The sequence below is a fragment of the Mirounga angustirostris genome, unplaced genomic scaffold, assembly GCF_029215605.1.
Source record: "Mirounga angustirostris isolate CCGP_5_RB_7025 unplaced genomic scaffold, mMirAng1.0.hap1 SCAF_1, whole genome shotgun sequence".
Taxonomy (NCBI): domain Eukaryota; kingdom Metazoa; phylum Chordata; class Mammalia; order Carnivora; family Phocidae; genus Mirounga; species Mirounga angustirostris.
This window is the reverse complement of record NW_026991709.1, coordinates 211,184,145-211,200,253: the sequence shown is the minus strand read 5'-3', so window position 1 is coordinate 211,200,253 and position 16,109 is coordinate 211,184,145. Positions and strand designations below refer to the sequence as shown.

Sequence of the window (16,109 nt, the reverse complement as noted above, 5' to 3'; positions counted from 1 at the left end):
ATGCCCACACTCTGTCATCAAATCCTGGCTTCACCTTTAACATAAATCCGGAATCTGGCTGCTGCTTACCATGTCCGTGGCCCCCACCCTGGTCCAGCCCTGTGATGGATAACCCGGACCAGTGCAGTCGCCTCCACTCTGGGCCCCGGACCAGTGCAGTCGCCTCCACTCTGGGCCCTCCCACTCTTGCCCCCCGTCAGTGCTCCCCACAATAACCACCAGAGGGCGCCCGTGAGCACCGCAGTGAGGTCCTGCCCTCCTCTGCCCACAGCTCTCCAGGGTTCCCATCTCCCTGGGGTAGAAGCCCAAGTCCTCCGTGTGGCCCACAAGACCCTGTATGACCTGCCCGGTCCCCTCCCTGCCCTTCCCTCCTCCCTTTCTCCTCCTTGCCCATTCTGCTCCAGCCACATGGGCCCCCTCCCTGTTCCTCCAACACAGCCAGGCATGATGTTGCCCCAGGACCTTTGCACTGGCTGTTCCCTCTGCCTAGAATGCTGTTTTCCTGGACATCACCATGGCTCCCTCCCTCACTGTCTTTAAATCTTCATGCAAACGTCACCTTCTTCCTGATGCTTCCTCTGACAACTCTATTTAAGATGTAAACTCTGGGGGCGCCTGGGTGGCTCAGTCGGTTAAGCGGCTGCCTTCAGCTCAGGTCATGATCCCAGTGTCCTGGGATCGAGTCCCGCGTCGGGCTCCCTGCTCACCATGGAGTCTGCTTCTCCCTCTGCCCCTCACCCCACTCGTGCTCACTCGCTCTCACTTTCTCTCTCTCTCAAATAAATAAAATGTTTAAAAAAAAAAAAGATGTAAACTCTGCTTCCCCACTTTATTTTTATCCATAGTGCCTTTGCTTTCTATCTGGCTACACATTCACTCACGTGTGTTATTTATTGTTTGTCGCTCTCCACTGGAATGTGGGGTCTATGAGAGCAATGATTGTTGTGTGTTTCACAAAACCGAGTCTGGCACAAAGCAGGTGTCCGGTAAATAGATGATGAGTAAGTGAGGGAGATAACGCATCAAAGGGCTTAGCACAGAGCCAGCGTATGGAGTACTTGCTCAATTAATGTAAGTTCTTTTCCCTTTAAAGATGTCAGTGATAACATCCCCTATTTTGTGGGTGGGGAGACTCAGAAAGAGAAAAGCAGTCTGTGTGATATCACACCACATGTCAGTTCCTGAGGCCCAAACGGTGTAATGGGATGTGAGAAGGTGGACAAGAAAATAGTGGTTGACTGGCCTGATTAAATCAAAGTGGTAACACTCTGTGCTGGGATGACTGAAGTAAAATTAGGAATGCCAATTCCTTGTTGGTAGCTGTGTATATCACAGATGATTTCTCTGGGGGCATGACCCTGAAATCGTCATATCCTTTGACCCAGCAATCCCGCTTCTGGGAATATGATCCTCAGGACATAATTTAAAGGAAGTAAAAATACGAAATAGTTAGCAAGGCTTAAGTCCATCTTTGAGTGTGTGGAAAATCATATCTATGTAGGCGCATGCGTATCAGTTAGCTACTGCTGCATAAGAAATTACCCCAACGGTAGCAGCTTAAAACACAAGATGGTGACAGGAACAATTTTGGTCATTTGAAGACAGGCAGAAATCGGACCGATTGGGTCTACGAGCCGAGGAATGCTGTGTGCCAGCAACTGCCAGAAGCCAGAAGAGGCAGGAAGGATCCTCCCCTACAGTCTTCAGAGGGTCGTAGCCTGCTGACACTTTGCTTTCAGACTTCTAGCCTTCAGAACTGGCGGACAATAGATTCCTCTTGTTTTTTATTCACCATAGCCAATGGTGGAAGCAAGCCAAGTGTCCAATGATGGATGAATGAATGAATAAACAAAATATGGTCCATCCACACACTGGAATATTATTCAGCCTTAAAGAGGAAGGACATCCTGACACCTGCCACGACGTGGAGGGACCCCGAAGACACTGCTCAGTGAGAGGAGCCAGACCCAGAAGGACACATCCTGCAGGACCCCAGTCCCAGGAGGTCCCCAGAGGAGTCCCATCCACACAGAGAGGAGAGGGTGGGAGCCAGGGCTGGGGCAGGGGGTGGGGAGTCTGTGCTTCATGGGGACAGAGTCTCCATGTGGGGAGATGGAAAGTTCTGGAAACGGAGGGTGGGGGTGGCTGCAGGACAGGGTGAGTGTGCTCAACTGAGCTGTGCACTTAAAAATGGTTAAGATGGTGAATTGTATGTGATGTCTAGTTTACCACAATAAAAAATTAGATCAGTCTAAAAACTGTGTCATTTTAAGCCTCCGGTCTGTGGTAATTTGTTACAGCAGCCCTGGGAAAGAAATATCCTTATGTAATTAGAATACAGGAAAAATAAAAAGGGCCCATGAATGTGGGCTTTTCCCTGCCCCCACTTCACAGCTACGGAAACCAAGGAAGTCACTTCCTGGTCTCCTGGCACTGTGTAACAGAGGATGGCCCATGTCCCTTCCCTGGGGGTAGTTTGAGGTGGTCCCACATCGACCCACCCCCTTTCAGTAAAAACCACAATGAAAGAGCTTAGAAAGTGTATTCCTTTTGTTCTTTTCCTTTGAAATAACACACACAGGCGGGGAGGTGGGACACGGTGTAGGTGGGGGCAGGTGGAAGCCACGGGGGGGGGGGGTCCTCCAGCCCCCCAAACAACCCAGTTGCTCTTTTGTAGTCCTTTCATGGGGTTCCCCAAGGACTTGGGAGGAGTGATGGGAGGGGTCCCCCAATTATGCTAAGCTCAGAACCCAACTCTAAAGTGCAGAATGTACAGGGCCGTGGAGGGTGCTGCGGGCTTGGGTTATCTGAGGGGGAGGAATGTCAGCTCCTCTCTAGTAGAAAAATAGACCTGGAGTGAGTCGGGGGGATTTGGCTTGTTTTGCATAATTGGACGCTTGGCTCCAGGGAAGGCTAGTCTGTGTAGACTTGCTCTGGGCTCCCAACTCTGAAGCCTGGGGAAGAGACTGGCAGTGCTGGGGTGTGCTTGGGGAGAGTCTCCTTAACGTGTCCCCGGCCTCAGACTGACCCCTTGCCAGCCCCCAGGAAAGAGCGACTGGAGGTTATCATCAGCCTAAATGTGGGAAGGGAACGGAAGACACCGCAGAGCATTGTGGGGAGCATTGCGGGGGGTGGTTTCCCCACAGGCCAGAGGTGCAGCCATGCTGGGCAGGTGGCGGGGGTATCGAGGCTCTGTCTAGTCTGTGGGAGGGGGGTCATCTCCTTCCCCAGCTGCCAGCTTCTAGCCATGTCAGGACTGATGGCAAGTCCCACGGGTTTTCTGGAAGCAGGAGGCCAGGACCTAGGCTTCCCACAGGCTCCTTAGACCCCGGGCTTTGTGTCATGGGCAGAGGGCCCTGGGCTCTGGGGTGTGTCTGGGACAGGGGCACGGGGGGATCCAGGATGCTGTGACGGGCCTATTGGGATCTATTTAGACTTGGAGTCTGAGCATTCAGGATCCAGTGCCTGGGAGGATTCTGGTCAGAATCCAGAGGTTAAGGGGCTGGGATCCAGTGCTTGGAAGGGGGGGGGATGTCTACCTCCTATGGGTGAGGTTTCAGCTTCCAGTGCCTGTGGTGAAGGGATTTGGGGTCCAACAGCCGCAGTCGCTGGGACCCACTCGCTCTGCCGTTGGGCTCACATTGTGGATTTAGGAGCCAGGATCCAGCTGGTCAGGGCTTGGGAATCCGAGATCCGGTGGTTGGGGGTTGAGGGTGTAGTGGTTGAAATATAGGGAATCCAGTAGTCAGAGCAGAGGGATCCGGGACTCAGTGTCAAGGTAAAGGAATTCAGGAATCCAGTAGTTGGGGTGAGGGGATCTGGGATCCAGTGGCTGGGGCCCTGGGATCTAGGCATTGCATAGTCAGGATCCGGTGGCTGAGGCTTCTTGATATCCAGAATCCAGTGGTGGAGCTTGGAGATCCAGGGCTGGAAGCATGGGGATCTGGGATCCGCCAGTGGTTTTGGGGATCTAGGACCCAGTGCTGGATCTGGGGCCTGAGGGAGCTGGGGTCTGGGTGTTTAGGTATGGTGATGTGTGCTCCTGTGATTGGGTTATCAGGATCCATCAGTTGGGTTGTGGGGCATCCCATGGTTAAGTCATAGAGGTCCAGGACCCCGTGTGTTGGGGGGGCCAGTAGACATGATATGGGGGTGTAGGACCCAGTGGGTAAAGTGTGGGGATCCTGCGATTTGGTATAGGGAGCCCTGGGATCCATCGGCTGGGCCATCAGTCTCCAGTGGCTGAGGTGTGGGGGATGTCATGATTGGGGTGAGGGATCTGGGGTGGGTCAGGCTCTGGGTCCCTCACCTGGACGTGACCCCCAGGGCCTGCTTCATGTTCTCGTAGACCACATAGGAGATGCTCACAGCCGGGATAACCTTCATGAAGTTGGGGGCAATGCCCCGGTAGAGGCCCCACACGCCCTCCTGGGACAGGATGTGACGGAGCAGACCCAGCATGGAGAGCTGGGGGGCACCCTCGATGGAGGCTGGGGGGGGTGGGGAGGCCAGGTGAGGCGAGAGGGCCCCTCTTACTTCCCCCTCCTACTCCCCAGGGCTGGGCCTGTGGCCGTTGCAGCACGAGGGAGGAGGGTTAGCTTAACAGTGAGACCTACTACTCAGAATCAGGACTTCTCCTGGCTCTGGAAACAGCTGCTCGCCTTTTCAGCCCAGTCTTGAGGGCCCAAGTTTGGGGATGATTAGAAACAGAGAAGGTATATGTATATGTGTGGGTGGTGGGAGAGGGTACAGACATTTCCTCTGCCTGGAACTCACTTCCCTGCCTCTTCTCCCAGCTCACTCTTCTCTGCCTTCCAACCTTCATGCCAAAGCAGGCTCTTCAGGGGAGCCCTGCTTGGTACCCCAGTCTAAGTCTGGCTCTTTCTCTTATCCTGCATTCAACCCTAGATCCATACTTAATTGTGGAATGATTTATTCAGCATCTTGCTTCCTCTCCAGCCTGTGAGCTCTTGGAGGGCGAGAACCCAGGTTTATGCACTGATACACCCCCAGAGAAAATCACAGAACACAAATGCTAAAATTCCCAAGGAAACTCCCAAAACAGATTCAGGAATGTGTGTGTGTGTGCGTGTGTGTTTTGGTGGGGGGAGAACCCATAAAAGAAACCTATGAGGAAAACAATAAACCCATACCCAGCCTGCCCCCCACCCCCCTGTACCCGGATCTTCCCTCGCCTTGCCTTCCTCACTGTAATCCAGCCTTGCAAATCAGAGCTCAAGTTAGCAGCCCTCCCAGCTAAGCCTGCTAGGGCACTCCTCCAGTATTCGCTGTATCTGCTCTCCTCGCTCGCTCGGTGGGGCGGGTAGGGGGGTGGGAAAGGGCTCCCGTTCCAGTGTCACAGATGGGTACACTGAGGCCCAGGGAAAGGTAGGGACTTTGGTGGAGGCCATCCAAATCCAGAAGGATCCCAGCTTGGGACCTTGCCTGGCCAGGAGGAGGAGCTGGGGATGGGGAGGTGGGGCCCCAGTGGTGATGTTCTCTCCCTGCCCCATCCTCCCGCCCCGGCCTCACCTTGGGCCTGCATGCGGGTCCGGACCAGGGCCAGGGGGTAGCTGGCTATCTGGCCACAGGTACTGGAGATGGTCCCACAGGCCAGGAGCACGAGGATGCCTGGGTCGGCCGAGTCACAGCTATACTGCTGAAGCCACTGGTTCTTCAGGGTCTGGTGGGGGTGGAGAAGAGAGTAGAGTGTGGGTTGGATCGGAACTGGGCAACACCATGCACAACCCTGGCTTCGGAGGCCCCGCTGGCTGGCTGGCACTAGCTGAGTGCTCGGTACCTCCCAGGTGCCCCGCGAGCACGGTACCTGCGTCCTGTCACTCAGGCCTCACCTTGACCCTCTGTGGGACGTGGGAGGACAGCCCCCCACTTCTGCCCATGCCCTTGCCCTTGGAATATGGTACCTCATGTAGCAAAAGGGACTTTGCAGTTGAGATTAAGTTAAGGACCTTGAGATGGGGCATGATCCTAGACCATCCAGGCAGGTCTGATGTCACCACGAGGCTCCTTATAAGAGTCAGAGGAGAGGGGATAATAGAGGCAGAGGTGGGGGACGGGTTGGAAGATGCTGTGCGGCTGGCTCTGAAGATGGACAACAGGCCCACGGGCCGAGGCAAATGGGCAGCTGCTAGAGAAGGGGGAAGATAAGGCAACAGCTTCTCCCCCGCAGCCTCCGGAAGAAAGGCAGCCCTGCCAACAGCTTGATGTTAGCCCGCTGAGCCCCACTGTGGACTTTGGACCTTCAAAACGATGAGATAGTGAACGTGCGCTGTTTTAAAGCCCTAAGGTTGTGGTCATTCGTTATAGCAGCCATAGGAAACTAATACGCTCTCCAATGTGGACACGCCACCCATATCCTATTCAACTCAAATCAGCTGACTCCCAACTGCCAGCATCCACAGTTCTGCCTGAGGACTCTTGCTGGACCCAGGTAAGGCTGCTCTGAGCCGCCCCCAAGCCCCCCAGCAGCGAGCAGCAGACAACTGACTTGGTGTATCAATACCCCAGCTCCCTTGCGTCTTGTGGGGAGGGGCATGTTCTATGCTGCCTCCAGAGGCCCCCCACCGGGACTGAGCTGCATCTGCCCACCATGATAACTTGCTTGATAACATGCCCTTATGGGTTCGATGGCATCCCCCCAAAAGATATATTGGGGTCCTAACCCCCAGGACCTCAGATTGTGACCTTATCTGCAAATAGAGTCTTTGCAGGTGTGGGGAGAGTTAGGATGAGGTCACCCTGGAGTCGGGTGGGCCCTTAAGCAAACATGACCGATGTCCTCATAAGAAGAGGAGATACAGGCGCCTGGGTGGCTCAGTCGGTTAAGAAGAGGAGATACAGAGACAGAGACACACAGCGGGGAAGACAGCCACACGGTGACAGAGGCAGAAATTGCAGGGATGCCCCTTGCTGGAAGGGGCAAGGAAGGATGTCCCCCTAAGGTTTAGGAGGGAGTGTGGCCCTGCCGACACCTTGAGTTTAGACTCCAGCCTCTGGGACTGTGACAGTAAATGTCTGTTGCTTTCAGCCCCCCACAGTTTGCAGTACTTTGTTAGGCAGCCCTAGGGAACGAATGCTCCTTTTATTTTGGTTACCTTACCTTCCTGCCAAACCACGTGCTCTCACATCCCTGCTTCCAGAGGACCTCAGACTAAGACAAATACCACCACTATCTCCATTTCATTGACAAGAAGATGAGGCTCCAGGGAAGTTACTTATCCATAGCCACAAAATAAGGGTGGGAGTCAACATTCAGAGCCACACTGGAGTCCAGAGTGGTGCACTTGGTTTTTTGGGCAGCCAATCCCTATGAAGCCTCTCTGCGAGGACCTTCTTTCTTGCTCTGGGACTGGGATGGCTCCTAGGTTTCATTTCCCATGTCACTTCCCACCCCTTGGTAACAGCTGCCCGGAAGTGTGTGGAGAGGGACTCAGGGCTGGGATAGATTAGTGATGTCCGGGCTGGGCAAGGAGTGGGCGCCTTGGAAGCAAGTGTTCATCATTATTGCCTTGCAATTTTAAGAGCCTTCTTTGGGGGTGGGCGCCTGGGTGGCTCAGTCGTTAAGCGTCTGCCTTCGGCTCAGGTCATGATCCCAGGGTCCTGGGATCAAGTCCCACATCGGGCTCCCTGCTCAGCAGGAAGCCTGCTTCTCCCTCTCCCACTCCCCCTGCTTTGTGTGCCTGCTCTCGCTATGTCTCTCTCTGTCAAATAAAAAAAAAAAAAAAAAAAAAAAAAAGAGCCTTCTTTGGGGACTGGAGCAGGATTTGCTAAATAGGTGTTGAATGAGTATTTAAGAGGTGTTCTGTTGAAAAGAAGTTCTGAAGACTGCGTAAGCATGGCCAACACTGGGCCAAAAAACAAAACAAAACAAAACAAATCAAAAAACCACACCAAAAACAAAAACCCAGTGAAATCACTTTTCTGCAGACTTCTCAGAGCCTTTAAGGGACTAACATAGATTTTGAAACTCCAAGAAGGCACAGGCTTTCTCAAACCACTTAGACCTCCCAGCTCCCTTTTTGGGTGAAGAATGGATCAAATAAAGTTTGGTCTAATTTCTTCTCATAGCCCCCAGTGGCTGAGTCTTGCCCTTAGGAAAAACCAGGCACATCACTGAGCTCTTGCTGACTCTTCGGTTCCTTCCAGCCACTCAAGACTTGCACTCCTCCAACAGGCCAAATCCAGTGCTGCTTCTGGAGCTGCACTCTCTGCACCCTCTGCCTTGTTTCACACGGCCTTGCTCATCGCCTCTCAGGGGCCTGCCTCGACCCCCTCCTGCCCACTGTTACTTTCAATTACACATCCTGTTTTATTCTCTTCTGAGAACTTAGCAGGATCTGAAACTACTTGTTGGCCCGTGGACTGACTTCCTTGCTCATTGGAGTGGGTGCCCCAGGAAAGCGAGGACTGCGTTGTTTTTATTTAACGCTGTCCCCGTACCTTGGGATGCTCAGTAAACCGTTGCTGAGTGAGCGAGTGAATGACTGAGCAAGTGAGTGAATGAGTGGTGGTCTTGTCTCACGTGGCCACCCAGGTGCTGGGTGCTGGGTAAGTCAGGGACGGATGGCAGGTGCAGAGTGTTGGAGATGAGGACCGGCTGCATCATTTTGCGAGGCCCAGGGCAAAATAAAAATATGTAAGGTCCCTCGTCCAAAGATGATTTGGGATTTCAAGATGGCAACAGCAGGGCATTAAACCAAGAGCCAGGCCCTCTGAGCATGGGGCCCTTGGCGACTGAACTGGCCCCCTGCCTGTGAAGCTAGCCCTGTCCTGGACACAGAGACTTTGGGGGATGCCTGGGGACATCTGGGGCTGTGCTACTTGGAAGAACTTGGCAATCCCACCAGGAGAAGAGAAAAATCATGACCCTTGGAAGAGAAATCAACCCCCCCCCCCCCCATTTCTGCCTCTCTTGATAAAGGCCTTGAGATGCTGGCCATGGGGTGTGGTTTCTATGAAATGGGCAGGCCCTGAAGAAGACTTTGGCCGGCTCCAGTACATGCTCTGGGGAGACAGGCATCTCTGAAGCTCACATTCACTCTCTCCCATGATTCTGTGAGCTACGGTGGTCCCTGATCTTCCTGGGTTCCCAAGGCCCAGCAAGGCTGAACTGCACACGGAAGTGGAAAGAATTCTCACAGTGGTAAAAGTGAAAGAGTCGGGGAGTCCAACAGCTGAAGGGGTTCCCCAGGATCCCAAGGCCCATGGCGCTTCTCCACCCCTAGCTATGGAGGTTCACTGAGTCAACCCTATGGGAAAGGGGTGTCCCGTGGGCAAATCCCAGAGGGGAGAGAAAAGGGGAGGGCGGGCTGCCCACAGACCTCATAGACGGCCAGGTCGATGCCCGCGTAGGGAATGATGCCCAGCACATTGGGCAGGTAGCCGCGGTAGAAGGCGCGGGGCCCCTCTCGCTCCAGGATCTGCCACGCACAGTCCAGCAGCCCCTTGTACTGGCCTGTCCGGCGCAGGGTCAGCCGTGTCTTCAGCACCTGGGGAGGACCCCGGTTATCGCTGGGAAAACTGCTTCCAGAAACACCACACCCAGCAGTGAAGACACCTAGAAACAGCTACTCCTAGAAGGATCTACCCTGGCAATACCTGAATTTAACAAACCAGTTACTCTAGAATCTTTTGCTATCCCCAAATCTCCATACCTCGAAATGGTTACATCTCTCAGAGTTGCATGGCGGCCACTGTGGCCTCCCAATATCTTGCTCCCATCCCCCCTTAATAATAGAAACTATAATTTTCAGCAAGCACACAGCCACTCACTTTCCCTAGATATATGGCCATGGGACTAAGTCTTAGCCAATGAAACAGCAGGAGAACAGGCATGTGTGACTCTCAGGAAGTATTTTTAAAGGCAGGGAGGTGGTTCCTTCCTTTGTCTATTCTTCCTTATTGGCTGGAATATGGATGTGATGACTGGAGCACACGCAGCCATTTTGGTCCACGAGGTGGGTGTTACATTCTGAAGTGCTGGAACAAGACAAAGGGAAGGAACCAAGGTCTCTACCACTTTGAAGTCACCATACCTGCCCTGAACTGCTTACCTCAGACTTCATTTATGTGATTTGAGCTTTCCATCGCTCAGAATCCTGACACACTGCACAACCTGAAACCTGAAATAATTCCCCTGGGAACAAACAGCATGGAAATCAGTATCCTAACAGGAGGCATGTCCATAAACAGCTGGCCCCACGGTTGCTGCCTAAATCGTTATGATCAACACCACCATCCCTAGAAGTCACATCTCAAATTCCAATGCCCATGCAGACTACACATGAAACAGCATTGCTCTAATGAGCCCCAGTCCAAATTAGGGAGAGGCAAAGTTACAATACCAATGCCTATCACACCACGGAGTAACGTGGTTATCGCAAGCCCCTCACCCTGCAAAGAGGCCTCGGCCAGAGTCCCTCCTTCTCACCTCCATGGGGTAAATGATGGTTTGGGCCGTGGCACCAGCCAGGGAGCCAGCCACAAAGCGCTCCTGCACGTGCAGTGTCTCCTGCTGCCCCCGAATGGCCCGCTTGATCTGAAAGTGGGAGACACAGAGGTGGACAGGACCTCAGGTCGTCCTGCTGTGGGCACCACCCAGGGGAGCAGATGTCCACTCCTGGGGGTCCTGCGGACATCCCCCGCCCCAAGCCAATCCCACCAGCCCTCACATCTAGCTCACATCTCCCACACCGGCCCCCACCTGCTCATAGGCCATGAACTTGATAGCCGACTCAGGTGCAATCTTGAGCACGTTAATCCCATTGCCACGCCACAGGGAGCGCATGCCCCCCTCTCGGATCATGCTCTTTAGGCCCCCCAGGATGTTTAGCTTGTTGGTCTTGGAGGCGTGGACCTGCGTGGGGAGATAAGGTGGCCTTGGGGTCCCCTTCTGGGGCCCAGGCCTAGGAGAGGGGGTGGGTCTTTCCGGGGCCCCTCACCTGCATGAAGACCTTGAGGCGGTCCAGAGGGGCCGTGCCCGTCCGCGAAACAGCACCTGCCACTGCACCTGCCACCAGTTGCTTCCACCACATGCCGGTCAGCTTCTCCTGCTCTGAAAACTCATCAGGGACAGTCAGGCACTCACCAATGTCCAAGACCTGAGGAGGCAGGGACTGGGGTGTCACACCATCATAGGGGCAGGGAGATGTACCTCAGCCCTAAATGGGAGTGTCTCCCTCATGAATCCCAGGACACTCAGAGCATCCACCAATAAATCTCACTTAGAGAGCCCAGGAGATCCCTCTTGGAACCCTACCAGATCCCAGCAGAACATCCAACCTGACTCCCATGTAGGATCCCAATATCCCTCCTGGGCACCTCCACCAAATCCCACCAAAGGAGCCTACCCAAGCATCTACCATATAAAGATTCCTTCCAGAGCTGATCAGATCCCTTTGAAGGATCGCACCCAAGAATCTCCCACATAAGGATTCCAGAAGATCCCTCCAGGGCCGCACAAGATCCCACCAGGGACCTGCCATATAAGGAGACCAGTGGATCCCTCCCAGGGCCTCAGCAGATCCCACAGGGAATCTGTCCCCAGGGATCATCCCTCCCCTAGAATCCACCTATAGACTTCCCAACCAAGTCTCTCATGGATCCCCAGGGTGGGACTGTCTGGATCTCCCAAGAGAATCTCACCAGATCCCACAGGTGGATTCCCCTACAGATGCCATCAAATGCTACTGGAAGCATCAATCAGAGATTCCCACCCAGAAGTGGGGGAATTAGAGCACCTCCTCCCCCAACTTCCAGTGGATCTCAGTGGATTTTCCAAAGAAGGTGGCTTTCTAATGAGTCCTTTCAGCAGCAGACCATTTATTGGGGCAAAAAGAAGCCAGCAGAAGGGGAGCTGTGGGTGGAGGCTGGAGGCTGGGTGCCCTGTCTGGTGAGCTCTTCCTTCCCTGTGCTCCCATCTCCCACAGTCTGCCCCCAGGACCCCAAAGTCAGGTCTGAAGGGCTCCAGCCAGATCACAGACCTCCCCCAATGGGTCCCCAGTCCCCTGAGCCTGATCAGAGGAAGAGAGGACTAGAGTGTCATTCCTTGGCTGTTCCCAGTGGCTCTTCCTTCTCAAGACTCCTGACCCAGCCCCTCCATGCCCAGGGGAAACCAGAGCAAGGCCCAGCCACCACGCTAGGAAAGCTGCCCCCACCTCACCGTAGAATGTTTCCAGAAATAGACCACATCCTCCACATTCTCCAGTGAATGCAACAGGAAGTGGTCGCGCCATTCCTGCCAGTCGATGGTCATTGTGCCGTCTCGGTCCATGCTGGGGGTGCAGGGCAAGGTAGGGATAGAATCAGTGCAGGGGCTGGGCAGGGGGTGTAGGAGTGAGGTTCAGCTGGTTTGGGGGTGGACTGACTTCCTGTGCACTGAGAGCTCGCCATTTTACAAAGGGGAAAACTGAGGCTCTGAGAAGTGAAGCATCTGGTCCAGGATCTGCCTGACTCCCAAGCCCACCCCTCAGCTCCACCTGCCCTGGGACTGGGTCTGGGGCCTAGAGACTCAAGGTGGCCAAGGGGCCCTGGGGAACTGGAGTTACCTGGGATTCTGGACCCCCAGTTATTCACCTGTGCAGAATTTTCTCTGCTTGCTCCAGCGAGATGGAAATGCCTAGGGCTCGGAAACTCTGCTGGATCTCAGACACATCGATATGACCTGGGGAGGGGACCAGAAAAGGAGTGTGCGTGGGGGGACCCTGGAGCCCAGGTCTAGTACAGCTCAGAATGGGGATGGTCTAGGAAGACCAGGGGATCCAGGAACCCAGGAACCCAGGATGAGATTTGCAGCAGGGTTGGGGGGGGGTCACTGACCCACTGGGATTAGAGAGGTGGAACTGGGCAATATTGGGGGGTTCCTCTGCTCCATGAATGAATGAAAAAATGAATCCAGGGATAATTATGGGGGTCCTTATGCCATAGGGGATTGAGAGGCAATATTAGGGACCCAGAAGAGGCTATGGGGGGTGTCTCTGCCTCATAGGGAATCCAGCGGCAATATGGGGCATCTCTGTGTCCCTTAGAAACTTAAGGGTAATAATAGGGGTCGCATCCCAGAAGGGTGGGCCCATCCCACCTAGCTGGGGGGTGAGGAGAACTCCCAAAATAGCTTGTGAGTCATCAGGGAGAAGTGGCCCTCCCCCTCCTAGCAGTGCCAGTTCTAACCCCACTGGTGTCTCCAGGGCCCCTGCAGCCCATCCCTGGGGCGTACCATCCTGATTCCGGTCCAGACTGTGGAACAGAAGCAACAGGCGCTGTTCCCGCTCCTGCAGGTAGCGGGAAAACTCCTCCAGGTCCAGCCCACCACCTGGGTCAGCGTCACTCTCAGGGGAGATGCCCTGGAAAGGGGGAAGGGACGAGGGAGCTCCAGGAGGCTGCTCCCAATCTGCAGGGGGCATGACAAGCTTAGGGCCCAGGAACTCAGAGCCCCAGCACCTAAGGGGAAGTCACCCCTCCATCCACCAGCTCACTTCTCAGCAATATGCCCAAGGCCACCATAGGTCTATGAGCTGGAAAGCAGTTGTCCAGTTTGCCTGGCAAGCAAACTGAGGCTCTCCAAGGTCGAGTAACTTTTTCAAGGTTACAGAACTGGGAAGTGGTAGGTAGCCTTGGGCTCTTGTCTCTGAAAGCCCGTCCTCCCAGCTGTCTCTTAAAAAAACCCTGTCCATATGGCAGTTTCAGGAGCTCCCCTTAGAGACAGCTCTGGGCACTGTGGGGCAATGAGAGATCTAAGCTGAGCCCTGACCAGGCCTCTGGTTTCCCACCTGGAAAGTGGGAGGTTGTCCTGGAGGTCTCAGGATGCTGTGGAGAGAGACACTCCAGGGGCATCTGGGGCTAGAGGTGTAGGGGACACCTGCATAGGCCTAGGGGCAAGTTCCTGCTTTGCTACATCCCATGCTGAGGGTGGCCTCGGACAGGATTGGGTACTGGGCTGGGGTAGCCTGGGGCATTAAGCCAGGCCCGGGGAGGGCAGGCCTGGGAAATGTAAACGTAGAGAGGCTGGGCAGCCGGCTGGGAGGGCAGTGGATGCCCGGAGGAGGGGGGTAGGATGGGAAAGGGTGTGTCTCCTGAGGTACCGGGCTGGGGTAGCCTGGGGCATTAAGCCAGGCCCGGGGAGGGCAGGCCTGGGAAATGTAAACGTAGAGAGTCTGGGCAGCCGGCTGGGAGGGCAGTGGATGCCCGGAGGAGGTGGGTAGGATGGGAAAGGGTGTGTCTCCTGAGGCACCGGGCAGGGTATGTCTTGGATGGGCAGAGAGTTCAGAGGAGGGTGTGTCCGGGGCAGTGGGCAGGAGAGCGGATCGGCTGCTTTCGCTGGCAAGACATCCCCCACCCTCGAGGCACCGGCGAGTGGGTTGGGGACCGGCGGTTGGCAGCTGGACTGCAGGCCTGGAGCCTCCGTGGCTCTGTCTTGGCGAACCCGTTAGGCCCAGACCCGCGGGGCAGGGGGAAGGGGGAAGGGGACGGAGACGCCCAGGCTGGGCACCCGCACTGGAGTGCAGCCACAGGCAGTCGCCGGCTGCTGCGGCGGCGCTCCATTCAGGGGCTCGGGTTACCGGCGCCCGCAGGGCCGGAGCGCCGCGCGCCAGGCGGGGGTCCCGGCGGGGGTACCTGTTGGGTGTCGCGGTTCGGCTCGCCCCCGCCCAGCCGGGCCAGTCCCTGGCGCAACTCGCGCACATCCACGCGGCCATCCTTGTTACTATCCAGCTCCTCGAAGAGGCGACCCCAGCGCTGCCGCCGCTCCGCATCGCCCGGGCCCCCCCGCATGGCGCCCGCCCGGGGGGGGGGAGGGGAGGCCCGGCGGTGGCGGCCTCGGTGGGGGCTTCGCGGCTCCCCCTCCCCCCCGCGGCCCCGCAGGGCCAGCTCCGCGGCCACTGCCACCGCAGCCTCCGCGCTGCCCGCCCGGCTCTGGCACTTGCAGCAGGCGGTGACTGCTAGCCGTCGCCGCCCGCGCCAGAACTTGCGTCTCCTCCCCCCCCCCCCAACCCGCTTGGGGGGAGGAGGCTGGAGGCGGAGCCGCGGGTGTGGGGCGGAATGTCGGGATGCTTTGGTAGTGCACGGGAAGCACCAGAGTTCATTCTGGGGAGGGGGGCTAGAGAGGTCAATGGTCTCAACTCTGCTTTCAGAGTTCCGCCTTGCGTGCCTCGGTTTACCCTCTGTCCAAGGGCGCGCAGTAGAGGGATATCAGGGATTTGGTTTCCTAATCCCTTTCCACTTGACCTCCCTCCCCTACTATTTCTCTTTAGGCGCTAAAGTTCTCGTTTTTCCCAGACATGCTCAAGAACCAACCTTACATCATCTAGCCCTCCATCTGCCCGCCCGCTCATTTCACATTCCCCACTCGCCCACAGAAACAGAAAATCAGGAAGCTGCTTTCTCCCTGAAACCCTACATCCCGCCCGCCAGCCTTCCTTTTCGGTCCCACTCAGACTGGGAAACGGAAGATCAACGTGCAGCTTGGCTGCAAAGTCGGTTTCCTATTGGCCAGAGCTGCCTGAGCTGCGCCCGCCCGCCCCACCTGGGCGGGGCTTCTGCGGCGGCCCTGCGCTGCCTTGGGCCCCGGCGGCTTCGGGCTGGCTGGGCAGTCTTAAAGAGGCCGCGGCCTGATCCAGTCGCTGTGCTGACTGCTCTCTCCAGACCAACCTGCGGGTCTCAGTGTCGCAGGCGCGAGTGCCGATGAAGACCGGGAAGCCGAGCGCTGGAGGCGGGGCACCAGCCTGTCGTGCTCGCTGCACCTGCCGAAAGTCCCTCCCACTAATTTCGGGCGCAGTTTCTTGAGTCACCATTAGGGGGAGGGGCGGCCAGACTACTTGGCGAAAAATAATAACAATAACTAACATTGATTCACGGCGTTGCACAATCCAGGCCTTTTACTCACCCCTCGCGTCATCCTCGCCAAAACCCTGTAAGGTAGGTGGGACTGGCTTTCCCACTTCACAGATGAGGAAACAGAAGGTTAAACTGCTCTACCCGGGCCACATGCCCAGTAAGCGGCAAAGCGGGGATTTAACCAGACCTGGAATTCTTACCCATCGCTCTATACTCTAAAAGTGATTCATTTCCCCTTAACCATTACTCTTCACCTAGAG

General features: G+C 55.8%; 1 protein-coding gene across 3 annotated transcripts; it reads right to left on the bottom strand.

Annotated features, from left to right (window-relative positions):
• Nucleotides 1–2: 2 nt before the first annotated feature.
• On the bottom strand, nt 3–14,952 carry SLC25A23 (solute carrier family 25 member 23). 3 transcript variants are annotated; one of them, XM_064572415.1, is made up of 11 exons: nt 14,632–14,952; nt 13,235–13,361; nt 12,595–12,682; nt 12,182–12,293; nt 10,962–11,120; nt 10,724–10,876; nt 10,451–10,558; nt 9,342–9,509; nt 5,533–5,683; nt 4,310–4,490; nt 397–2,305 (listed from the first exon to the last, which is right to left on the bottom strand). In XM_064572415.1, the coding sequence occupies exons 1-11, from the start codon at nt 14,785–14,787 to the stop codon at nt 2,269–2,271; spliced, it is 1,440 nt and encodes a 479-aa protein (XP_064428485.1). In that variant the 5' UTR covers nt 14,788–14,952; the 3' UTR covers nt 397–2,268. The 3 variants fall into 3 exon arrangements, with proteins under 3 accessions (XP_054360970.1, XP_064428485.1, XP_054360969.1); XM_054504995.2 differs by lacking the exons at nt 397–2,305; nt 4,310–4,490 and adding an exon at nt 3–34; XM_054504994.2 differs by lacking the exon at nt 397–2,305 and having other exon boundaries at nt 2,526–4,490; nt 14,632–14,951.
• Nucleotides 14,953–16,109: the final 1,157 nt, after the last annotated feature.